At 52.1% G+C, this 23,792-nt stretch overlaps 1 protein-coding gene, 1 long non-coding RNA gene and 6 other non-coding genes across 11 annotated transcripts in view; all 8 read right to left on the bottom strand.

Moving 5' to 3' along the window:
* Positions 1–453: 453 nt before the first annotated feature.
* CWC25 (CWC25 spliceosome associated protein homolog) lies at positions 454–9,212 on the bottom strand. The gene is made up of 10 exons (XM_062017966.1): positions 9,155–9,212; positions 8,486–8,658; positions 8,015–8,251; positions 6,488–6,557; positions 5,840–5,967; positions 5,556–5,625; positions 4,876–5,060; positions 4,178–4,264; positions 2,466–2,627; positions 454–1,265 (listed from the first exon to the last, which is right to left on the bottom strand). The coding sequence occupies exons 1-10, from the start codon at positions 9,170–9,172 to the stop codon at positions 1,151–1,153; spliced, it is 1,245 nt and encodes a 414-aa protein (XP_061873950.1). The 5' UTR covers positions 9,173–9,212; the 3' UTR covers positions 454–1,150.
* Positions 9,213–13,410: 4,198 nt separating this feature from the next.
* The window catches only part of LOC133628807 (uncharacterized), a 28,344-nt gene continuing 17,962 nt past the window's right edge, over positions 13,411–23,792 (bottom strand). For 2 of the 4 annotated variants that reach the window (XR_009820856.1, XR_009820858.1), the window contains exons 4-5: positions 14,584–14,688; positions 13,411–13,560 (exon numbers count right to left, since the gene is read on the bottom strand). This is a non-coding gene — a long non-coding RNA (uncharacterized LOC133628807). Of the gene's footprint in view, positions 13,564–14,583; positions 14,689–16,206; positions 16,378–23,792 lie in introns of all 4 variants that reach the window. The other 2 variants (XR_009820859.1, XR_009820857.1) reach the window with 2 other exon arrangements.
* On the bottom strand, positions 13,595–13,666 carry TRNAC-GCA (transfer RNA cysteine (anticodon GCA)). Its single transcript has one exon. It is a non-coding gene; the product is annotated as a tRNA-Cys (tRNA).
* On the bottom strand, positions 14,722–14,793 carry TRNAC-GCA (transfer RNA cysteine (anticodon GCA)). Its single transcript has one exon. It is a non-coding gene; the product is annotated as a tRNA-Cys (tRNA).
* TRNAC-GCA (transfer RNA cysteine (anticodon GCA)) lies at positions 16,950–17,021 on the bottom strand. Its single transcript has one exon. It is a non-coding gene; the product is annotated as a tRNA-Cys (tRNA).
* On the bottom strand, positions 19,194–19,265 carry TRNAC-GCA (transfer RNA cysteine (anticodon GCA)). The gene has a single exon. It is a non-coding gene; the product is annotated as a tRNA-Cys (tRNA).
* On the bottom strand, positions 21,121–21,192 carry TRNAC-GCA (transfer RNA cysteine (anticodon GCA)). Its single transcript has one exon. It is a non-coding gene; the product is annotated as a tRNA-Cys (tRNA).
* Positions 22,279–22,350, bottom strand: TRNAC-GCA (transfer RNA cysteine (anticodon GCA)). Its single transcript has one exon. It is a non-coding gene; the product is annotated as a tRNA-Cys (tRNA).

The following is a 23,792-nucleotide window of genomic DNA, read 5'->3' as shown; positions in this document are numbered from 1 at the left end:
CGCGGCCCTGGCCGCTGGCTGGCGCCGACTCAGTCTGCGGGGGGAACGCAGAGAACGGCATCACGGCTTGGGCTGAGAGAGGGAACGACTCAAAAAGGCGGGACGGAGGGAGAGGGAGAGGAGAAAGCAAGCGTCCTCCCCTTCCGGTTTTCCCGGAGATGGTCTCGCCCAGCTGGCGTGCCGTCGCGGCGCGGGCCACGCCCCGTCCCGAGCGGGCCAATGAGCAGCGAGGCGCCCGGAGTTATGAATGGGCTGCGGCACACGTCACGCGCCGCCGTTTAAAGGGCCCGCGCGGGGCCGCGGGGACGGGGCTGCCCGCCCAGCCGGCGCTCGGAGCCACACGCTACTGCCAGCGACAACCTGCGCGGCCCTGCCCGCTCTTGCTCTTGACGGGGAAGTTTGTCCTGGTCCCTCCCATCCCCTAAAGCCACAAAGAACACGTGAAAACGAGAGTGAAGTTTCCTTATTTAAAAAACATCTACACGGCTGTACATATACACATTGCTTACATTACAAAATCCCCAGAGAAACATGTGCTGTGCCAGCTCTGCTCATGTCCTTCCCCTTCCACGCAGCTGCCTTTGGGTCACACGGGCTCGTCTGACACCACTCTCCAACCTCACACCTCAAATTCCCCATTACTCCTGTATCTTTATCAAATTCCATGAAAACAGACTCACAGAATCACAGAATCTTAAGTGTTGGAAGGGACCTCGAACGATCATCTAGTCCACGTGATTTTTTTCTACTCCCTTTTTTAAGGATTAACACAAAAAGAACTCTTTTGCTCTGTCATATGAAGAGCAAGGACAATCTAATCTACCCAGGGTAGAAAGCAGTTGCCACTTGGCATAATTTGGTGATAACAATATACAAAACTGATACCAGTCAAGGTGGAGAGAGAAGGGAAAGGTTTGGCAATAGGTTAAAAATAGAATACAAAGGCTCACGAGTTCTGCAGCAAAGGTTTGCTTGCAAGGTCATACTCATTACAAAGGTATTCACAGTGCCAGAAGTCCAGAAGACGCTGGGGGCTGTGCGAGATGGGAACTGCTCCTGCACAGAGCAGCAAGGCTGTGCTGAAGGTCTCTCACCCTTGGGAATAAGTGTCCATTTAACTTCAGCACAGGAGGCAGAGGAAGAATGAGCTTCATCTCTGCATAAAGTTTTTTTCCAAGGCAGCAGGAGTCCTCTGAAGAGAGTGGATGTTGCGTTTCACCCGATCTTCCAGAGTGGAAGTAGATGCACTCTCCAGTTTCAAGCGCCTGCAGGAAATTGAATCAAAGAAAGAAATCAGAGTCTCTTTCCAAACATTACACCGCTTCCACCAGGACTCACTGTCCTCAAATCATCTACCTAAATCCATCCAACACAGAAACCAGCAAATTGTTTCCTATTAAAGCTTGCCCTGAAAGAACCAAATACCTTGTAGCTTGGCTTGTAACAGATTCAATGCCTTAGGTAAGGTCAGTGCTCAGCAATGTATTTTGAGGAGCTCTCAAGTCTCCTCCATCTTCCAAATATAACGAACTGTTAATTACAATTGCATCTGTCACAGGGGACTTGGTTGCTTTGTGTGAAGAAAACGAGGGAAAAGCAGTGAGGGCAGCAGGGAGCCTGAATGCCAGAGCTTGTGCTGTGAATGACTATGGTACCTGTGATCATTCCCTTTCTTTTACTACTTCAGGCCACGATGCTGTGCTTTTCTGAATGATCTCCTTTTGTCCATCTCCTTCTTCAACCAACGTGCCAATAAACATAGACTTTGTTAGCTCAACTAGTTGCTTCTGCACAGCAAAATACACACACAAAAAATCTCTCTCCACAAGAGATTTTGCTCATGGAAAAAAAATCTACTCTGATGTTAAGCCACTCTTATTGCTTCTGGGCAGCTTCAGGAATTAAGCATATGTTGTCTTCTGATTAATTTACAGAGCCTGAAAAATAGTATGCTGCAGCAACTCCAACACCCATTAACACTGCCACAGAATCTCTCTCACACACCACTGCACTTTCTGGAAGGCCTCAAGACATTTTTTTTTCCCTGCCTTGTGCACCAGGGACTGTAACTTACAAGCTGTGGTCTTATTTCTTTGTGGAGTACAGTCTATTCACTCCCACAAGCTCTTTGAACAAAGGCTCCCAGTGAACTTGCAGGCCTACAAGTGTTGCAAGCTTCTGAAAGCCAGAATATCTGCATGTAAAACAATCCTAGGCATTTCTACAGGTTGTCAAAAAGCAACTGATCACCAGTTTCTGACTACAGAGGCCAATACAGAAATAGCTACCATTGAGGTTAAAAAGAGAATTTGGGAGCAACAGCTGTCACCAATTCTACTGTAAGACACAGCAGGGACAGATCTTACACTGTAACCTGACATCGCAAGCGCTGAGGTCATCACTCACTCCTCAGAAGCTGTGGATTGCCTTTGAGCCAAAAAGCAGATAACGAAAAGAAAACTCACTGGAAAAACTTCCCATCTCGGGAATCGAGTTTCTCCAGCTCCTGCTCCAGCTCCTCCTCCTTTCGGTGCTTCCTGAGGTTGTTTGCTCTCTCCTCCTCCCGCCACTTGGCATTTTCCATCATCTCCTGCCGTTTACGCTCCAGTTCCTCTGGAGAGATCTTTCTGTTTGTGTGGAAAACACCATGGCTGTGAATCAACATCATACTGGGCCCCACACTCCCCTCCTTTCCATTCTTTAGATGATTTACAATCCCCCAAATTGCGTGTTTAACACGGTTTTGTCTTTTATAGCCAATCATGAAGATGTGTAAGTACAAATCTAAATGTTCTGCTTCATCATGCCCCTAGCAAAGGTTTTCTCTTTCCACAGTATCACAGAATCTTAAGGGCTTGAAGGGACCTCGAAAGATCATCCAGTGCAAACCCCCTGCCATAGCAGGACCACCTAGAGTAGGTCACATAGGAACCCAAACAGTCAGGTTTGGAATGTCTCCAGAGAAGGAGACTCCACAGCCCATCTGGGCAGCCCCTTCCAGCGCTCCCTCACCTCAACAGGGAAGAAGTTTTTCCTTGTGTGGTCTGTCAAGGTTGACTTTTCCTGCTGACAGTGAAAGAGAATGCTGCTCACTAACAAGCCTGTGGCCCAAAGACTGACTTTGCATTACTGCCCTGCACAGCCATGCGAGACACGAGGAGAACCAGCAATCACCTGCACTGGTTTGGGAAGCTGTCCAGGGTGTTAACTAAAGACCACCAAACTCAGCACTTTTGGACTCTGAATTTCTGGACATGTGATCCAACATATTAGATTGCTGAACCTCACAAGGTTCTTGTTGAGCCTCATGAGGTTCAAAAAGACCAAGTGCAGAGTCCTCTGCGTCAGGAAGAACAACCCGCTGCACCAGGACAGGCTGGGGGTGATCTGCTGAAAAGCAGCTCTGCAGAAAGAGATCTGCGATTCCTGGTTGATGATAAACTAACCACGAGCCAGCAACATGCCCTTGTGGGTAAGAAGCCAATGGCATCCTGAGGGGCTTTAAGTGTGTGTGGGCAGCAGGTCAAGGCAGGTTCTGCACCCCCTCTGCTCTGCTCTGGTGAGGCCTCATCTGGAGTCCTGTGTCCAGTTCTGGGCTCCCCAGCTCAAGAGGGACAGGGAACTGCTGGAGAGAGGCCAGCACAGGGCCACCAAGATGATCAGGGGCCTGGAGCATCTTCCTGATGAGGAAAGGCTGCGGGACCTTGGGCTCTTCAGCCTGGAAAAGTGAAGGCTGAGGGGGGATCTTATTAACACTTATAAGCACTTGAAGGAAGAATGCCAAGTGGATGGGGAAAACACTTCTTTCTGTTGTCTCCAGAGACAGAACAAGGGACAATGGACATAAGCTGGAACACAAAAAGTTCCACTTGAAAACAAGGAGAAAAGATTTTGGTGCTGAGGTGAGGGAGCCCTGGCCCAGGCTGCCCAGGGAGGGTGTGGAGGCTCCCTCTCAGGAGGTTTCAAACCTGCTTGGACACGTTCCTGTGCCCCCCGATGGAGGGGAACCTGCTTTAGCAGGGGGTTGGACTGGACGAGCTCCCTTCCAACTCCCATCACTCAGCGATTCTGTGATTTTAGTTAACAGAACCAGATTTGGTTCACAGATTACACCCATCCTTTTCACAATCACCAGGGCAACTTCCACCCAAAAGCAGAGGGCTGAGATCTTGCTTACCTTGTGTAACCTGGGTTGTGCTGCCTTCGGTAGCTCTTTTTGGGAGAAGGGCTTCTAGGTCTCCCTTTCTCCTCCCGATTGCTATGTCTGTAACCCAGAAATGCTCTTGTCAGGACAGATGAACATACATTACCAGACCTCTAAATTTTCCCTGGATTTTTTTATATACTCTGAAACCAAGTGGTTTCCCATAACTGCAAGACTTTACTTGTCCTCTTTGAAAAGAAATTCTAATGACTCTCTATACTGTAAGTATCCATCTATTTTTTTTTACTCTGTTTCAATTATTTAATCAGCAAACAATAAATACCCGTTACCTGACTTCATCAGCATTTAGTAAAGATAGTTAAACAATCATAAATGCCATGTAAAGCAAATAAGCAGTCCCAGTGAAGCACAGTCAGAAAGAATATCTAGAGAGTTTACCTAGAAAGAAAGTGTAAAGAGTAAAAAAGTAATAAAAAAAGAATAAAGAGTAATAAAAAAAGAAAGAAAGTGTAAAGAGTGCAACTGGAGACAGCAGGTCCCCTCCAGGAGATAACCTGTTTGCTTCTGCACCCTTGCACAGCTCCTGCCTTTACACCCAGAACTGAGCAATAATGTGGCCAGAACACTGAAGTCATAGAAGAAGACTAAGTAAGAGGGATTTTGATCCCAGAGAACTCCCCCACCAGCAGCCTCAGGTTAGCCACACTCACTGTCTACTGTGTCTAGAAGGAGATCTTGATCCCCTGTGTCCAGACTGTTCTGAGTTCTTCTTGCTGGAGCGTCTCTGAGGAGAGTGGGACTGGCTCCTGGACCGGGAGCGATCCCGGTGCTTGGTGAGGGGCCTCTCCTGGCCTGGAGAGCTCCTGGACCTGTGTCTCTGCTCAGAGTCTCTAACCTGGAATTCAAAAACCAGAGTTTTTCAGGAGAGACATCTTGTAATTACATGCCATGTCATTAGTCACAATTCCTGTCTCACGAGGCAAAGTAACAACCAGCTAAAGCCTCAAAGGAGACCTCAGACTAGGCAAAATGCAGGAAGGAGTCTAAAGGAGCCTACATTGTGATTTGCCTTTACTGATCTCACTTCCTGTGTTTTATTAACACCTGTGTCTAAAGGCATTCTTTTTGTTCAGTAAACTAAACTGCCAAGACAGCCAAGCAGAGTTTTGAACAGATGGGTCATTCTGGAGAGAAATTGAATGAAACTTGAACTGAGAGCAGACAGGAATCCTGCCAGGATCTGAACAACTTCATTTTCCAGGCTTAGATGGCTCCAAATCAAATATGAACTTTATTATACCACGTCCCCCTCAATCCTCCTCTGGGCAGCGAAGGAGTTTTGCCTCCAAACCTCTTTCTCTTCCCTGCTTGCTACTTGCTACATACTTACTTGTAAGCCATATCCTGGGACTTTGTAAGGAGCGTGCTTCCAGGAGGAACTGCTCACCTTTTTCTGAGACCTAAACAGAACAGTGCTTTTAAAGCAGCTGAAATCCAAGAACACAGTGGGGTTTTAAACATTCACTTTCACAATGCAAAAGCAGTGAAGTAACATACAGAAACATTTAGGCCAAGTATTGGCATTAATTATAACAGACTCAAAGGATCTGAAAAAGACACAAGAAGCACAACCAAGAAACACAGGGTTTTTTACTATGAAACCTGAAAACATACTTGGCTTTGCTTCGCTCCTCGTCACTGCTGTCACTTCCACTGCTAGAACTGCGACGTCGGTGCTTCTTGTGCTTCTTCTTCTTCTCTTTCTTCTTCTTCTTCTCTTTTTTTTCTAAACTGTTTTGGAGCTATAAATAAAGCAAGACACAGGATGTGTCAATAGTGACAATTCCTGTCTCACAAGGCAAAAACTAACAGAGTTCCCTGTGAGAAGGCTCCTGGGACAAAACCTAAACTGTATCACAAGGTCCCCTCTCAAAACTACAGAGATAAACGGAGCCCCGTTGTCACTTTGGTCTCAAAGCACGTCAAATCCTGTCTGTAACCACACTGGAGTACTAAATCAGCATTTAATCAGTAGCTAAATCAAAACAACAACAAAACAGCACATCAGAAGAGCAAGAAGAGTAAAATAGCACCGAATCTGAAAGGAGAAGAAACTACTTCCTGCAGAAAGCCCAACAAGGATCCTTGTTCTATTGCATCAGGATTAAAGGGAGCTGAATTTATTCTGGTTTCCTGTGAAAGGGTCAGGAAGTAGAACTCAGCACCTTATCCTAAAGGATACTAAGATTAACTTACGATCTTCTCCTTGCTTCAGTGTATTCTGTGCTCTGAGTCTGTAAGAAGGTACTGAGAGACACCTACCAATTCCTTGATTTTCTTCATTTTAACAGGATTATTCAAAACTTCTCTCTTCTTTTCCTCCTCTCTCTTTCTAAAGGAGAAAAACACAAATTAATATTTTCAAACAACTGAAAAAGATCACATTTTCATGACAGATGCCAACCAAGCTCAAGCTCTAAAAACACACAAAGCACGAAAATCTCTCTGAGGAGGAAAGGCTGTGGGACCTGGGGCTGTTTAGTCTGGAGGAGAGGAGACTGCAGGGGGAGCTCATTAATATTTACAAATATCTAAATGGTGGGAGGCAGGAGGTTGGGGCAGCACTTTCTTTCTCTTGTACCCAGTGACAGGACAAGGGGTGATGGGAAGAAACTGGAACACATAAAGTTCTATTTAAACATAAGGGGAAAACTCTTTCACTGCTGAGGTGACGGAGCCCTGGCCCAGGCTGCCCAGGGAGGGTGTGAAGGCTCCTTCTCAGGAGATTTCCAATCCCACTGGGACATGATTCTGTGACCCTGATCGAGGGGAACCTGCTTTAGCAGGGGGTTGGGCTGGAGGAGCTCTAGAGGGCCCTTCCCACCCCCACTATTCCGTGATTCTCTAGTGACCATCACCTTGCCATGATGGCAAAAAAACTTAGATTTGAAATCACTGCATCAAAACTACCCAAAAGCAGCAAACTGACTCATATATCTTATTTGATGTTATGCTGCTGTGTCTAGAACACACAACTCAAATCTTACTCGTCACAGAAGTGGATGATTGTGGAGGAATGGTTAAGGGAGAATGGACATGGATCCCAGGGTATAATGTTAGGCCCGCTGGGGCAAGGCAGCCTGGGCTCTAGTTATATGGATTTGATGCACAATCAAGACCAGAGTCAGAGCCATGGTTAAAGTAGTTGCTGTCACGTAGTCAGTGCAGACAGCAGGCCGCTTTCTGCTCCCTCAAGGTTGGGCTGTTTTCAGCTAACAAGCTAAAAGCTCAAGGTCGGGCTGTTTTCAGCTAACAGTTAAAGGTGGAAAACAACTTTGGGGAAAAACAAGATGGGAAAATGTGAGGGAGCTTGCTTATAGCAGAAACCGCAAGTAGGATGAACAAGAAAATGTAATGTATTAGCTGCTGTTGCTGAGCTAGCTTTGAAGCTGCTGTGTATATAACTTAGAGCCTGTTTTCAATAAAGTGAAGATTTCTGCTATCACTCACAATGAGTAGGACTGATTTCTTCCACCCAGCTGAGAATCGGACCCTGGGTTGATAGCCACAGGAAGTAGGCTTAGAGCTGTTTTTTCAGGCTTCCAGCCTGGTTTCAGTCTTCGAGCCTGGTTTTATTTTTCAGGCTTCGAGCCTGGTTTTTAGGCCAAGAACTGAAAACTTCGTGGCAGATGATGACCTCCCTGTAGCCCAGAACTCACAAACAGGCAGACCTAGCTTCGAGGAACAGACTCAATACCAGCCTTTACACAAACAAATCAGACAGATCTTAGTGAGTTGCTAATACATGCTTTGCTCATCTACTACTGCCTTCAGCTTCACATTTAGTACCTTATCATGAAAAGGGGATCCTCACGGATTTTGTTGGCCATATCCAGGACAGAATTGGCACCCGACTTGGCAAAAATGGAGCCTGGGAGAAGTCCTGTCTCGTTGGAACAGCCTGCATCCTTGTCTTCTGCCTTCTCAAACACGTATTTATCCACAGGGCGACCCATAAGATATTCATCTCTGTTCACCATGCCTCCAGGACCCTGGTACATCCACTCCAACTTCTCTTCTCTTTTCCTGTTGATCACAAGAGCATCTTATTTGCCTTCTGACAGTTTTAAAGGTACATTTTAAGGCACTGGCTTAAAAAGGGGAGAAGAAAGGTTTTCATCAGAGATGAACAACCAAGGGCACTCTGAAGGGCTCAGGGAGCACCTGCACCACCTCACAAGGGAGGGCTTGCCCACACAGGGGTGGTTATCAGCCAAGGGCTGGCTATCCAGAGTCAGGACGGCACATGCATCACCTCACCTGACAGTGCCCATATCCTCAGCATATCGCTGCATCTCCTCCCGTGCTCTTTCCTCCTGCAGCTCCCGCTGCAGTTCCTCGATCTTCTTCCTCTCAGCCTCATGTTTCTGCTCAGCCTTCCACACCTTCTCCACATTGCGCAGGGTCTGCGGATGCCAGCTCTTCTTCAGGTTCTGCAAGAATGAGAAGACGGGCCGGATGCCATTAACAAACAGCCACCAAACTCCATCCTACAAACCTCAGAGGCCTTCCCTCGCTGACAGCTACCGGAAAGCTTGTCTCGGAGCCCCGCGCCCGCCCGCAGCCCCGAGCCGGCAGCAACACCGCGGGGAAGGAACGCGCCCGGCCGGCCGGGGGACACCGGCAGCCCCGCGGCCGCACCCCGCACGCTGCCCGTGTCCCCGGCGCCCCGCTGCCGCCGCCGCCGCCGCGCCTGGGTCTCCTCCCGCCCTGCCTCCCGCTGCGGCCGCGCTCCCGACGCAGCGGGGCCGTTGCCCCGGGGCCGCCCGCCCGCGCCGCCGCCCACGGGCCAAGCTCGGCTCGGAGCCCCGTGCCCGCCCGCAGCCCTTCCCCCGCGGCGCCGAGCCCCGCGGCGCGGGCCCCGCTCGCTCCCTCCCGCCCCGCCGAACCCCGCTGGACACCCGCGGCGGGGCCCGGGCCGTTCCTCACCAGGTCGCCTCCCCCCATGGCGGCTCCCGGCAACGCGCGTCCCCAGCGGCGCGTCTCGCTCTCGTCAGTTCCGGTCACGCGCCGCGGCGGGGCCGGGTTAACGGTGCGTGGTGCGTGACGTCACGCGCATGCGCGCTGGCTCCGCCGCGCCGCCGCCGTGCCGCGGGGGCTGAGTCCCGGCCGCGGCTCCTCGCGGTGTCCCGGGGCTGGCGGCGCCGCTCCAGCGCTCTGCGCCGCGGTACCAAACCGCCCTTGTGTCACCGCACAGAGCTCTGGCGTTCCCTCGATTCTCCTCCCCGTCCTGCGGAGGTGCGGAGGAGTAACCGCGTGGTTTGGCGGTTGTCAGACAGGGGTAAACCACAGCTGTGTTTGGTGCCCAGCGTGGGGCTGCAGGACCATGAGGAGTTCGAGGTGAGGATTGTCATTGGGAACAGAAACAGGCGAAACGTGGACTCAACAGTGTTAGAAGGGAATGACCGTGGGCTTGTTTTTGTCATGGTTAAGAGAGGAACCACTTTTGCTTGGTAACACGAGGAAGGGGCTGCAGGGTGGGCTCAGTAAGACCTCCCCCCAGCTCTGAGGTTTGGACCCACCACCTGGCACCTCTGCCAGCCCTATTTAAGGACTGTAAGAGTGGTACAAGATATAGGTGACCACACAGACCCCACAGTCAGAGAAGGATGAAGGAAGGAGGAGCACCAGACCAGAGACCCCTCTGCAAGCCGTGGTGAGAACACAGCTGTGCCCCTGCAGCCCATGCAGGGCCGTGGCAGGACTGAGAGCCACCAGCAGCTCTGTGTGAGTGCACCCGGACGGGTGAGGGACTGTGTGAGGAGGGGCCATGGCACAGGCTGTGCTGGAGCCTGTGGGCCCAGAGCAACCCCACACGAGGGGCAGAGAGGAGCTGCAGCCTTTGGGGTGAACACACATCAGAGCAGCTCGTGCAGGGCTGCTGGGTGTGTGAGGGACCCTGCAGAGGTGCAGGGAGGACTGGTGCAGAGCCCACCTGCCCTGAGGAGGGACAAATGGCAGAAACCATCTGGAAAAAGCTGACTGAAACCCCTATTCCCTGCCCCCCTGAGCTGTTCACAGAGGGATGAGAAAAAGACACTGGGATCAGGACTCTGAGCCCAGAAAGACGAGTGGGGAGAAGGTGCTCTCAAAGGGCTGGTTGTACTCTTCGTCATTGTACCACTCTGTGTAGTTTTCTGTTTGTTATGTTTTGGGAGTTTATGGTTATGTTGGTGGTGCACTACATTCTTTTCTGTTTTCTTCCCCAAGCTGTATAGCCTGGTCTGTTTTGTCCTGGACCACAAGTGGTAATTAAGCCCTCCCTGCCCTTCTGGAGTTCCAAACACTATGGTACTTAAGCCCTCATGCTCCTTTGTCCCCAGATGGGCCTTAGCCACCACCAATTGTGAAGAAGGGACAGTGGTGGATTGTAAATTGTCCACTTAGGTGTTGTGGTGATGTTAATTTCATTTTGGGTGTGGTGAAATCTTGTTTTGTTGTTTTGTTGTGTGAAGACTGTGAAAATTGTGTGACAAATGTGGATTTTTACGATGATTATTATGTAGGTGATTCACAGAGGCGAGGGGTGGGAGGTGGAGCTGGAACATAGCGGGGCAGATTTTTGGTAGTGGGGGTTACAGGGGTGGCTTCTTTAAACAAGGAGCTGCCAGAAGCTTCCCCTGTAGCTGACAGGGCTGATGCCAGTCAATTTTAAGATGGACCCAGAGCTGACACAGGCCTGGCCAATTAGTGACTGAGGAAACGCCTCTATGATTAAAATATTTGAGAAGGGGAAGAAGTTGCTGGGCAGCTGCTGAACAGCAGCAGCAAGTGAGAATGTGAGAACATCTCTGCAGACACCAAGGTGAGTGGAGAAGGAGGGGAGAAGGGTGCTTAGGCCCTGGAAGAAAGGCTCCCCTGTGCCCTGGGGTGAGGACCATGGTGAGGCAGCTGTGCCCCTGCAGTCCGTGGAGGCCCCGGGGAGCAGAGACCCACTGGCAGCCCGTGGAGGAGCCCACACCGGAGCGGGTGGATGCCTGAAGGAGGCTGTGACTCCATGGGAAGCTCACCCTGGAGCAAGCTCCTGGCAGGACCTGGGAGCCTGTGGGGACAGAGGAGCCCAGGCCAGAGCAGGTTTGCTGTCAGGACTTGTGACCCTGTGAGGGCTCCAGGCTGGAGCAGTTGGTACCTGAAGGACTGTTCTCCTGTGGGTGACCCACGCTGGGGCAGGGTGTGAGGAGCTGCCCCATGGCAGGCCCCAGGCTGGAGCAGTTCATGAGGAGCTGCAGCCCATGGGAAGGAGCCATGCTGGAGCAGTTGTTGAGGAACTGTCTCCTGTGGGAGGGACCCCACAGTGTAGCAGTCGGAAGGGTGAGGAGGCCTCAGTCTGAGAAGCAGCAGCAGCAAAGTCCATCTGTAATGAACTGACCCCAACTCCCATCCCCCATCCCCTGTGCCACTGAGGGGGGAAGAGTCCTGGAGGAGGGTGGGGAGGGTGTTGTAAGCTTTGGTTTTATTTCTCATCTCCCTGTTTCGATTGTTCATTAATAAATCTAACCATTTTCTCACCACGTTGAGTCTGTTTTGCCCGTGATGCTAACTGCTGAACAATCTCCCTGTCCTTGTGTCGACTCACAAACTGCTCGTTTTATTTCTCTCTCCCCTGTCCAGTTTAGAAGAGGGAGAGACAGAAAGACTTGGTGGGCATCTGGCACCCAGCCAGGGCTAAACCACCACAAGTGGCTGCGGAGCAGAGCAGGGCCCTGCTGAGCCTCCCGGAGCCTTTTGGGGGGGAAATGGCTCCGCGGGTGAAGGAGGAGCGGGGAGTGTGCGGGGCTGCCCCGTCCCAGCAGCGCGTCTGTGCCTCGGCTCCGCCGTGAGCCGAGGCCGCGGTCGCCGAGCCCCGCGGGGGACGCGGCGCGGGCCGTGCCGGGCCGGCGGCGGGGCTGGAACCGGCGGCTCCCGCTTGCCGGCCCGGCGCGCTGCCCCTGAGCCACCCCGTGCGCCGCAGCCCCTCCCCCGCGGCGCCGCGCCGGGGCCGCAGCTCAGGGGGCAGCGCGTCCGCCCGCGGCGCCCGACCACAACGGTTCGAGCCCCGGCGCTGCACCAACAGCCCGGCCCCGCACGGCCGCTCTCGCTGCCCCAGGGCCCGGCCCCGCACACCGCAGCACTCAGCCCCGCTCTCACAAACCACTGACACACGGGGCTGCCTGTTTAATGACACCCACTCACACGCCTACAGCTTCACCAGGAGCACTGCTGCTGCCACAGCTGCTGGCCATGAATGTGCACCGGCCAGCACGAGACACACAAAAATGACAAAGGCTCGTTTCAGGCCTGGCAAAACATCAGACAGTCACAGAATGCTGCGGGCTCAAAGGGCCCTCCAGAGCTCATCCAGCCAACAGCCTGCTAAGGCAGCTTCCCCTCCATCAGGGGGCACGGGAACAAGTCTGGGTGGATTTGGTAACCCCCTGAGAAGGAGCCTCCACACCCTCCTGGGCAGCCTGGGCCAGGGCTCCCTGACACTCACATTAAAGATGATTTCCTTAAGTGGAACTTTTTGGGTTCCACCTTTTGTCCATTAACCCTTGTCCTGTTACTGGACACTCCAGAAAACGATGTTGCCCCGTCCCCTTGACACGCAGCTTTCATACACTTGTAGTAATAATGAGATCCCCAGATAGTCTCCTCCAGACTAAACAGCCCCAGGTCTCCCAGCCATTCCTTGTCAAAAAGATCTTCCAGTCCCCTGATCATCTTGGTGTCCCTGCACTGGCCTCCCTCCAGCACTTCCCTGTCCCTCTGGAGCTGGGGAGCCCAGAACTGGACACAGGACTCCAGATGAGGTTTCACCAAGGCAGAGCAGAGGGGGAGGAGAATCTCACTCCACCTGCTGCCCACACGCTCCTGATGCCCCCAAGGCTGCCATTGGCTTCTTGCTCATGAGGGCACGGTGCTGGCTCACGGTCACTTTATTATCAACCAGATAATACTTGTCCTTGTTGAACCTCATGAGGTTCCTCTCTTCCCAACTCTCAAGCTGGTCAAAATCCTGCTGAATGGCAGCACAGCCTCTGGGGAATCACCCAGTCCTCCCAGTTTGGTGCCATCTGGGAACTTGCTGAGGTTCACTCTGTGCCCTCGTTCAGGTGGTTGATGATGTTGAACAAGACTGGCCCCAGAACCCATCCCTATGGAACACCACCATTTGATGGTCACTGCAGCCAAGGCTGCCTCCAACCTTCACATACCCAAGATCTTCTTTATTTGTTAGCAAAAGGTCCAGCTGCATCCTTCTCCTTGTTGGCTTGCATCCACCTGTGACAGATTTCCAGAGGGTTCCCAGAAGTTGGAGGGCTTAGAAGGTCTGTGTGTAAGCTGTGTGTGAGGAACTGCTGGAAAGAAAAGGAGAAAGGAGAGTTAAAGAGGGGGCACCTGGAGTTGAACCAGGGACCTCTTGATCTGCAGTCAAATGCTCTACCACTGAGCTATACCCCCTGGCTCAGCACCCTCACAACAAGCCTTTAAAAACATTTCTTGAGCACACACAACTCTTTACATCCACTGATTACATCCTTTAACTTCACAGCCCCATGTGCACCTGCAAGGGCCTGACACAGGCTGTACAGAGAAATATAGCACAGCATCATCAATCCCAAGCAGTACCCACAGAGAGACAGGACTTCCTCAGACACTGCACAGCCCCTGCACTTCCCTACTAGTCAGGGCCTCAACACCCTGAAAGCAAAGAGTCCAAGGGTCACTGCACAGCACAAGCTTCCAAATGCAGCCAGAGCTCTGCACCTTCTTTCTGGGAGAGCTCAGGGACCCCAACTCCAGGGGAAGTCAGAGTAAAGGAGGAGTTGTGTTTGGTTGGTGAGGACTGGCTTCAGGATCAGTTCAGCAGTCTGGCTGTACATCAATCCATGGGCCCCCATGGGATGCACCAGCAGGTGCTGAGGGAGCTGGTGGAAGCCATTGCTAAACCACTCTCCTTCACCTTCAGCAAGTCCTGGAGAACAGGAGAGGTGCCTGATGGCTGCAGGAGAGCAAATGGCACTGCAGCTTTCAAAAAGGGCAAGGAGGAGGAGCTGGGTAAGTACAGACCAGGGTAACCTAACAAAGTCTTGCCTCTGGGAAAGAACAACCCGATGTACCAGCTCTTTAGCTTGGAGGAGGCTGAGGGGTGATCTCATTAATGTTTACAAATACTTGAAGGGTGGGTGTCAGGAGGCTGGAGCCAGGCTGCTCTCAGTGATGGCCAATGGTAGGACAAGGGGCAATGGGTACAAGCTGGAACACAGGAGGTTCAAAAGAAACACAAGGAAAAACTTCCCTGTTGAGGTGAGGGAGCACTGGAAGGGGCTGCCAAGATGGGATGTGGAGTTTCCTTCTCTGGAGACATTCAAACCCACCTGGATGAGTTCCTCTGTGACCTACTCCAGGTGGTCCTGCTCTGGCAGGTGGGTTGCACTGGATGAGCTTTTGAGGTCCCTTCCAATTCTTGAGATTCTGTGATGCTGTGAAAAGGGAGGTCAGAAGGGAGAGAAAAGAGGGGGCACCTGGAGTTGAACCAGGGACCTCTTGATCTGCAGTCAAATGCTCTACCACTGAGCTATACCCCCTGGCTCAGCACCCTCACAGGGAGCCTTTAAAACATTTCTATAGTGCAGACAACTTTTTACATCCACTGATTAGATCCTTTAACTTCACAGCCCATGTGCACCTGCAAGGGCCTGACACAGGCTGTACAGACAATTATAGCAGAGAATCATCAACCCCAAGCAGTAGCCACAGAGAGACAGGACTTTCTCAGACACTGCACAGCCCCTGCACTTCCCTACTAGTCAGGGTCTCAACACCCTGAATGCTGAAGCCCAGAGTCCAAGGGGCACTGCACAGCACAAGCTTCCAAATGCAGACAGAGCTGTGCCCCTTGTTTGGGGAGAGATTTTGGCAAAAGGCAGCTCTGAAGAAAGAGAAAAGAGAGGGCACCTGGAGTTGAACCAGGGACCTCTTGATCTGCAGTCAAATGCTCTACCACTGAGCTATACCCCCTTGGCCAGCACTGCCACAACCAGCCATTAAATACCTTCAGCCACACCTCAGCCTTTATGTCACTGGCTACTTGTGCTGACACACAAAGTAAACAAGGCATACACAGTGCTTGCTGTTAAATGAAACTCACTCACATGGTAACAACTACACCAGGAGCACTGACCAGCAGAAGAGAGAAAGCTGTCAAAGGCTGCACAGTGAATTATGTGAGGGAATTGTCAATCCCAAGCAGTACCCACAGAGAGACAGGACTTTCTCAAGGCCTCAACATCTTGAATGCTGACGCCCAGAGTCCAAGGATCACTGCACAGCACAAGCCCAGAAGCCCAAGAAAAGCACTGCACATTCTTTCTGGAAGAACTGAGGAGCCCCAGGCTCCAGGGGAAGTCAGGGTAAAGGAGGAATTGTGTTTGGCTGGCGAGGACTGGCTTCAGGATCAGTTCAGCAGTCTGGCTGTGCATCAATCCATGGGCCCCCATGGGATGCACCAGCAGGTGCTGAGGGAGCTGGTGGAAGCCATTGCTAAACCACTCTCCATCACCTTCAGCAAGTCCTGGAGAACAGGAGAGGTGCCTGAGGGCTGCAGGAGAGCAAACGTCACTGCAGTCCTCAAAAAGGCCAAGGAGGGGGAGCTGGGTAACTACAGAGTGGTCAGCCTCACCTCCATCCCTGGAAAGCTGATGGAGCAACTCACCCTGGGAGCTGTCTCCAGGCATTTAAAGGACAAGAGGGTTATTCATAGAATCATAGAATGGTGGGGGTTGGAAGGGACCTTTAGAGATCATCTGGTCGAACCCCCCTGCAGAAACAGGTCCACCTAGACCAGGCTGTATAGGAACGTGTCTGGGTGGGTCTTGAAGACCTCGAAGGAAGGAGCCTCCACACTCTCCCTGGGCAGCCTGTTCAAGTGCTCCCCCACCCTCACAGTCATTGGCAGCACTCAACGTGGTTTTACCAAAGAGAACTCATGTTTGACCAACCTGACAGCCTGTTGTGAAGCTGTAACCAGCTGGAGAGATGGTGGCAGTGCAGTGGATGTGGTTTATCTGCATTTCAGTCAAGCATTTGACATCGTCTCCCACAGCATCCTGGCAGCAAAACTGAGAGACTGGGGGCTGGATGATCAGGTAATGAGGTGGATTGTTAACTGGCTGGAGGAAAGAAGGCAGAGAGTTGTGAGGAGGTAAAAACACTGGGATCAGGGCTCTGAGCCTGGGAAGAGGGGAGGAGTAGGGATAAGGTGGTCTTAAAGGGCTGATTGTGCTCTTCATCACTGCACCACTCTGTGTTGCTTTCTGTTGGTTATGTTTTGGGGTTTTATGGTTATGCTTTAGTTGATGTTGCATTGAATTACTTTCTGTTTTCTCCCCCAAGCCAGTAGCCTGCTCTGTTTTGTCCTGGACCTTAAGCAGCAATTACTCTCTCCCTGCCCTTTGGCAATCCTCAGGTCTTTAGTACGTGAAGCTAATTGTGGTCTTTTGTTCCCTGATGGGCCTAAACCAGGACACCAGTTGAGGTGAGGGAGCACTGGAAGGGGCTGCCCAGGTGGGCTGTGGAGTCTCCTCTGGAGACATTCAAACCCACCTGGATGAGTTCCTGTGTGACCTACCTTTGGTGGTCCTGCTCTGGCAGGGGGTTGGACTGGATGATCTTTCAAGGTCCCTTCCAAGCCTTAAGATTCTGTGACACTGTGAAAAGGGAGGTCTGAAGAGGAGGGGAAAAGAGGGGGCACCTGGAGTTGAACCAGGGACCTCTTGATCTGCAGTCAAATGCTCTACCACTGAGCTATACCCCCTTGGGCAAGGCTCCCAAGGGCAGCAATTGAAACTGTCCACCAAATCTCAGCTTTTATACTCACTGAGGCCTTGTGCTGGGTCACAGCCCCCTCCCTTCCATACTCTACTAAAACTGCACTCAAAGTTCTGCACACAAACAGACCCACTCAGGCTCCTCTTACACACCAAAACTGGATCAACAGCACCTCTTGTCCCTGACAGAAACAAAACTACACCAGGAGCACACACCCTCTACACAGCTGCTGATGTGCAATCTCTAGGAAAAGAGAGGGAAAACTCTCAAAAGACTGATTTCAGCCCTGGTAAAACTTCAAAGAAATCAGAGATTTCTGGTGGTTGGAAGGGACATGTAAAGGTCATCAAGTCCACACTCCCTGCTAAAGCAGGTTCCCCACCACCTGGTCACACAGGAACTTCTCCAGGCGAGATCTGGAAACCTGAGAAGGAGCCTCCACACCCTCCCTGGGCAGCGTGGGTCAGGGCTTCCTCACCTCAGCACCAAACAAGTTTTTCCTTGTGTTTAAGTGGAATTTTTGTGTTCCACCTTCTGTACCTTACCCCTTGTCCCGTCAGTGGACGCTGAAGAAAAAGGTGTTGTCCCATCCCCTTGAAACACAACTTACAAATACTTATCAACAACATTTCCCCTCAGCCTTCTCTTCTCCAGAATAAACAGCCCCAGGTCCTGCAGCCTTTCCTCATAAGAAAGATGCTCCAATCCCCTGATCATCTTGGTGTCCCTGCAATGGCCTTTCTCCAGCAGTTCCCTGTCCCTCTTGAGCTGAGGAGCCCACAACTGGACACAGGACTCCAGATGAGGCCTCAGCAGGGCAGAGCAGAGGAGGAGCAGAACCTCCCTTGACCTGTTGCTCACACTCTTCTTGATGCCCTAAGACTGATATTGGCTTCTTGCCCATGAGGGCATGGTGCTGGCTCATGGTCAGTTCATTCTCAAGCAGGACTCCCAGTTTGGTGCCATCAGGGCACTTGCTGAGGGTCACTCTGTCCCCCCATCCACGTGGTTGATGAAGATGCTGACCAAGGCTGGTCCCAGAACCCATCCCTGTGGAACTCCACTGGCCACAGGCCTCCAACTCCATTCTGTGCCATTGATCACCAGCCTCTGGGCTCTGTCATTCAGCCAGCTCTCGATCCACCTCACCTCCATTCATCCCAGCCACACTGCCTGAGATTTCTGATGAGGATGTTGTGGGAGACAGTGTCAAGAGCCTTGCTGAAGTCAAGGCAGATGCCATCCACTGCTCTCCCCTCGTCTAGCCAGACAGTTATGCACCCATAGAAGGCATCAGCTTGGTCAAACAGCATTCCTCGTTGGTGAATACCTGTTGACTCCCCCTGATAACCATCTTTTCCTTCATGTGCTATCAGATGGTGTCTGGGATGAGCTGTTCCATCACCTTTCCTGGGATGCAGGTGAGGCTGCCCAGCCTGTAGAATCCCAGGTTCTCCTTCTTGCCCTTTGTGAACACTGGAGTGACTTTGGCCTTCCTCCACTCCTCAGGCACCTCTCCTGTTCTCCAAGATCAAGCAAAAATGATGGAGAGAGGCTTAGCAGCCACATCAGCAGCTCCCTCAGCCCTTGTGGGTGCATCCCATCAGGTGCCGTGCTCTTTCCAAGCAGCCAGGCCCTTCTCCCACCTTACACAGATTTCTCTCTTCTCCGTGAGTGGATCCAATAGTTCTTTTCTCATCCAAGTAGGCCTCTTGATTGCTTTCCCTGATTTGTGGGGATCTTGGGCCTGAAGGAAGAGGTGCTTGAAGATCCAGCAGCTCCCCTGGGCACTGTGACCACCTGGGACCCTGTCCCATGACATTGTTCCAAGCAGGTTTTGGAAGAGGCCAAAGTCAGCTCAACTAAAGTGCAGGGTCACAACCTGGCTTGGTGTCCTGCTTCAAGATCCACACAGGAGCTTGAACTCCAGCATTGGATGGTCACTGCAGCCAAAGCTGCCTCCAACGTTCACATCCCCAAGCACAGCTTCTTTATTTGTTAGCACAAGGTGCAGCTGCAGCCCTGTCCTTGTTGTCTCTTGAGCCACTGTGGCAGGAGCTTTGCAGAGACTTGCCAGAAGTTGGAGGGCTGAGAAGGTCTGTGTGTAAGCTGTGTGTGAGGAGCTGCTGGAGAGAAAAAGGAGAAGAGGCAGCAAAGGAGGGGGCACCTGGAGTTGAACCAGGGACCTCTTGATCTGCAGTCAAATGCTCTACCACTGAGCTATACCCCCTGGCTCAGCACCCTCACAGGAGGCCTTAAAAACATTTCTCTAGCATACACAACTCTTTACAGGACTGTCTCAGACACTGCACAACCCCTACAGCTTCCTCCTTCTCAAGGCCTCAACACTTTGAAGGCTGAAGCCCAGAGTCCAAGGGGCACTGCACAGCACCAGCTTCCAAACGCAGACAGAGCTCTGCACCTTTTCTCTGGGAGAGCTCAGGGACCCCAAGTGCCAGGGGAAGTCTTGGTAAAGGAGGAGTTGTGTTTGGTTGGTGAGGACTGGCTTCAGGATCAGCTCAGCAGTCTGGCTGTACATCAATCCATGGGCCCCCATGGGATGCACCAGCAGGTGCTGAGGGAGCTGGTGGAAGCCATTGCTAAACCACTCTCCATCACCTTCAGCAAGTCCTGGAGAACAGGAGAGGTGCCTGAGGGCTGCAGGAGAGCAAACGTCACTGCAGTCCTCAAAAAGGCCAAGGAGGGGGAGCTGGGTAACTACAGAGTGGTCAGCCTCACCTCCATCCCTGGAAAGCTGATGGAGCAACTCACCCTGGGAGCTGTCTCCAGCCATTTAAAGGACAAGAGGGTCATTGGCAGCAGTCAACATGGCTTCAACAAGGGGTAGACACGTTTGAGTAACCAGACAGCCTGTTGTGAAGCTGTAACCAGCTGGAGAGATGGTGGCAGTGCAGTGGATGTGGTTTATCTGCATTTCAGTCAAGCATTTGACACCGTCTCCCACAGCATCCTGGCAGCAAAACTGAGAGACTGGGGGCTGGATGATCAGGTGGTGAGGTGGATTGTTAACTGGCTGGAGGAAAGAAGGCAGAGAGTTGTGATCAGTGGGGCAGGGTCTAGTTGGAGGCCTGTGTCTAGTGGAGTCCCTCAGGGGTCAGTGCTGGGACTGGTACTGTTCAGTCTATTCATTAATGGCCTTGCTGAGGGAAGAGGCACTGTCAGCAAGCTTGCTGAGGATACTAAACTTAGGGAGGTGGCTGACACCCCAGAGGCTGTGCTGCCATTCAACCAGCCCTGGACAGGCTGGAGGGTTGGGCAGGGAGAAATCTAATGAAACTCAACAAGGGCAAGTGTAGAGTCTGGCATCTGGGAAAGAACAACCCCATGTAGCAGCACAGGCTGGGGAATGAACTGTTAGAGAGTAGTGTAGGGGAAAGGGAGCTGGGGGTGCTGGTGGGCAGCAGGATGAGCATGAGCCAGCAACATGCCCTCATGGCCAAGAAGGCCAGTGGCATCCTGGCCTGGATTAGAAGGGCTGTGGGCACTGGGTGGAGAGAGGTTCTCCTCCCCCACTACTCTGCCCTCATGAGGCCACATCTAGAATACTGTGTCCAGTGCTGGGCCCTTCAGTTCCACAAGGACAGGGAGCTGCTGGTCAGTGCAGGGCCACAGAGATGAAGGGAGTGGAGCATCTCCCTTGTGATGAAAGGCTGAGGGAGCTGGGGCTCTTTAGCTTAGGGAAGAGGAGCCTGAATGCTGATCTCATTAATGTTAACAGCTACTTAAGGCTGGGTGTCAGGAGGCTGGAGCCAGGCTGTTCTCAGTGATGGCCAATGATAGGACAAGGGCCAATGGGGACAAGCTGGAACACAGGAGGTTCCAAAGAAATACAAGGAAGAATTTCTTCCCTGTTGAGGTGATGGATCACTGGAAGGGTCCCAGATGTGCTGTGGAGTCTCCTTCTCTGGAGACATTTAGACTCACCTGGATGAGTTCCTGTGTGCCCTACTCTAGATGGTCCTGCTCTGGCAGGGGATTGGACTGGATGATCTCTAGAGGTTGATCTCAACCCTTGAGATTCTGTGATGCTGTGAAAAGGGAGGTGAGAAGAAGGGGGACAAAAGAGGGGGCACCTGGAGTTGAACCAGGGACCTCTTGATCTGCAGTCAAATGCTCTACCACTGAGCTATACCCCCTTGGCCAACACTGCCACAGTGTCCAGCTCAAACCTTTGGCCACACCTCAGCTTTTATGTACACTGCCACCTTGGCCTGGGTCACACAAACTAAATTACACATTCTGTTGCCTCTTTAGTCACCCTGACTCACACAACAGCTACACCAGGGACACTGCTGCTCACACACACAGCTGCTGCCTGGGCATGTGCATTGGCCACCACAACACAGGGAAAACTCTCACAGACTGACCTCAGCCCTACCAAAAGACCACTGAGCTATACCCCCTGGCTCAGCACCCTCACAGGGAGCCTTTAAAAACATTTCTCAAGCACACACAACTCTTTACAGGACTGTCTCAGACACTGCACAACCCCTACAGCTTCCTCCTTCTCAAGGCCTCAACACCCTGCATGCTGAAGCCCAGAGTCCAAGGGGCACTGCACAGCACAAGCTTCCAAATGCAGACAGAGCTCTGCACCTTTTCTCTGGGAGAGCTCAGGGACCCCAAGTGCCAGGGGAAGTCAGGGTAAAGGAGGAGTTGTGTTTGGTTGGTGAGGACTGGCTTCAGGATCAGCTCAGCAGTCTGGCTGTACATCAATCCATGGGCCCCCATGGGATGCACCAGCAGGTGCTGAGGGAGCTGGTGGAAGCCATTGCTAAACCACTCTCCATCACCTTCACCAAGTCCTGGAGAACAGGAGAGGTGCCTGAGGGCTGCAGGAGAGCAAATGTCTGAAGACTGAGGGGTGATCTCAGAATGTTTAGAAATACATAAAGGCTGGGTGTCAGGAGGCTGGAGCCAGGCTGCTCTCAGTGATGGCCAATGACACGACAAGGGGCAACAGGTACAAGCTGGAACAAACCAGGTTCTAAAGAAACATATGGGAAAAGTTCTTCTCTGTGCACAAGAGGGAGAAAGTGGAAGAGCCTGCCCAGATGGGTTGTGGAGTCTCCTTCTCTGGGGACATTCCAAATCCTGTGTGCCCTACTCTAGATGGTCCTGCTCTGGCAGAGGATTGGACTGGATGATCTCTGGAGGTTGATCTCAACCCTTGAGATTCTGTGATACTGTGAAAAGGGAGGTGAGAAGAAGGGGGAGAAAAGAGGGGGCACCTGGAGTTGAACCAGGGACCTCTTGATCTGCAGTCAAATGCTCTACCACTGAGCTATACCCCCTGGCTCAGCACCCTCACAGGGAGCCTTTAGAAACTTTTCTCTAGTACAGGCAACTCGTTACATCCACTGATTACATCCTTTAACTTCACAGCCCCACGTGCACCTGCAAGGGCCTGACACAGGCTGTGCAGAAAATATGCCAGAGAATCATCAACCCCAAGCAGTACCCACAGAGAGACAGGACTTTCTCAGACACTGCACAGGCCCCGCACTTCCCTACTAGTCAGGGCCCCAACAACTATAATGCTGAAGCCCAGAGTCCAAGGGGCACTGCACAGCACAAGCTTCCAAACGCAGACAGAGCTCTGCACCTTTTCTCTGGGAGAGCTCAGGGGCCCCAGACTCCAGGGGAAGTCAGGTTAAAGGAGGAGTTGTGTTTGGTTGGTGAGGACTGGCTTCAGGATCAGCTCAGCAGTCTGGCTGTACATCAATCCATGGTTTGAGGTGCCTGAGGGCTGCAGGAGAGCAAACGTCACTGCAGTCCTCAAAAAGGGCAAAGAGGGGGAGCTGGGTAACTACAGAGTGGTCAGCCTCACCTCCATCCCTGGAAAGCTGATGGAGCAACTCACCCTGGGAGCTGTCTCCAGGCATTTAAAGGACAAGAGGGTCATTGGCAGCAGTCAACATGGCTTCAACAAGGAGTAGTCACGTTTGAGTAACCAGACAGCCTGTTGTGAAGCTGTAACCAGCTGGAGAGATGGTGGCAGTGCAGTGGATGTGGTTTATCTGCATTTCAGTCAAGCATTTGACACCATCTCCCACAGCATCCTGGCAGCAAAACTGAGAGACTGGGGGCTGGATGATCAGGTGGTGAGGTGGATTGTTAACTGGCTGGAGGAAAGAAGGCAGAGAGTTGTGATCAGTGGGCCAGGGTCTAGTTGGAGGCCTGTGTCTAGTGGAGTCCCTCAGGGGTCAGTGCTGGGACTGGTACTGTTCAGTCTATTCATTAATGGCCTTGCTGAGGGAAGAGGCACTGTCAGCAAGCTTGCTGAGGATACTAAACTTAGGGAGGTGGCTGACACCCCAGAGGCTGTGCTGCCATTCAACCAGCCCTGGACAGGCTGGAGGGTTGGGCAGGGAGAAATCTAATGAAACTCAACAAGGGCAAGTGTAGAGTCTGGCATCTGGGAAAGAACAACCCCATGTAGCAGCACAGGCTGGGGAATGAACTGTTAGAGAGTAGTGTAGGGGAAAGGGAGCTGGGGGTGCTGGTGGGCAGCAGGATGAGCATGAGCCAGCAACATGCCCTCATGGCCAAGAAGGCCAATGGCATCCTGGCCTGGATTAGAAGGGCTGTGGGCACTGGGTGGAGAGAGGTTCTCCTCCCCCACTACTCTGCCCTCATGAGGCCACATCTAGAATACTGTGTCCAGTGCTGGGCCCTTCAGTTCCACAAGGACAGGGAGCTACTGGTCAGTGCAGGGCCACAGAGATGAAGGGAG

The sequence above is a fragment of the Colius striatus genome, chromosome Z, assembly GCF_028858725.1.
Source record: "Colius striatus isolate bColStr4 chromosome Z, bColStr4.1.hap1, whole genome shotgun sequence".
NCBI classification, from domain to species: Eukaryota; Metazoa; Chordata; class Aves; order Coliiformes; family Coliidae; genus Colius; species Colius striatus.
The sequence above is the reverse complement of the archived record's forward strand: the minus strand, read 5'-3'. Positions and strand labels throughout refer to the sequence as shown.

Bases quoted from the DNA above. Each gene is read 5' to 3' on its own strand.
- CWC25 (XM_062017966.1), bottom strand. The intron at 6,558-8,014 runs GTACTAAATGTG...TTTCTCCTTTAG, and splicing joins GATCCCCTTTTCATGATAAG to AAAGAGAGAGGAGGAAAAGA. The intron at 1,266-2,465 runs GTGAGTTTTCTT...AATTTCCTGCAG, and splicing joins CGAGATGGGAAGTTTTTCCA to GCGCTTGAAACTGGAGAGTG.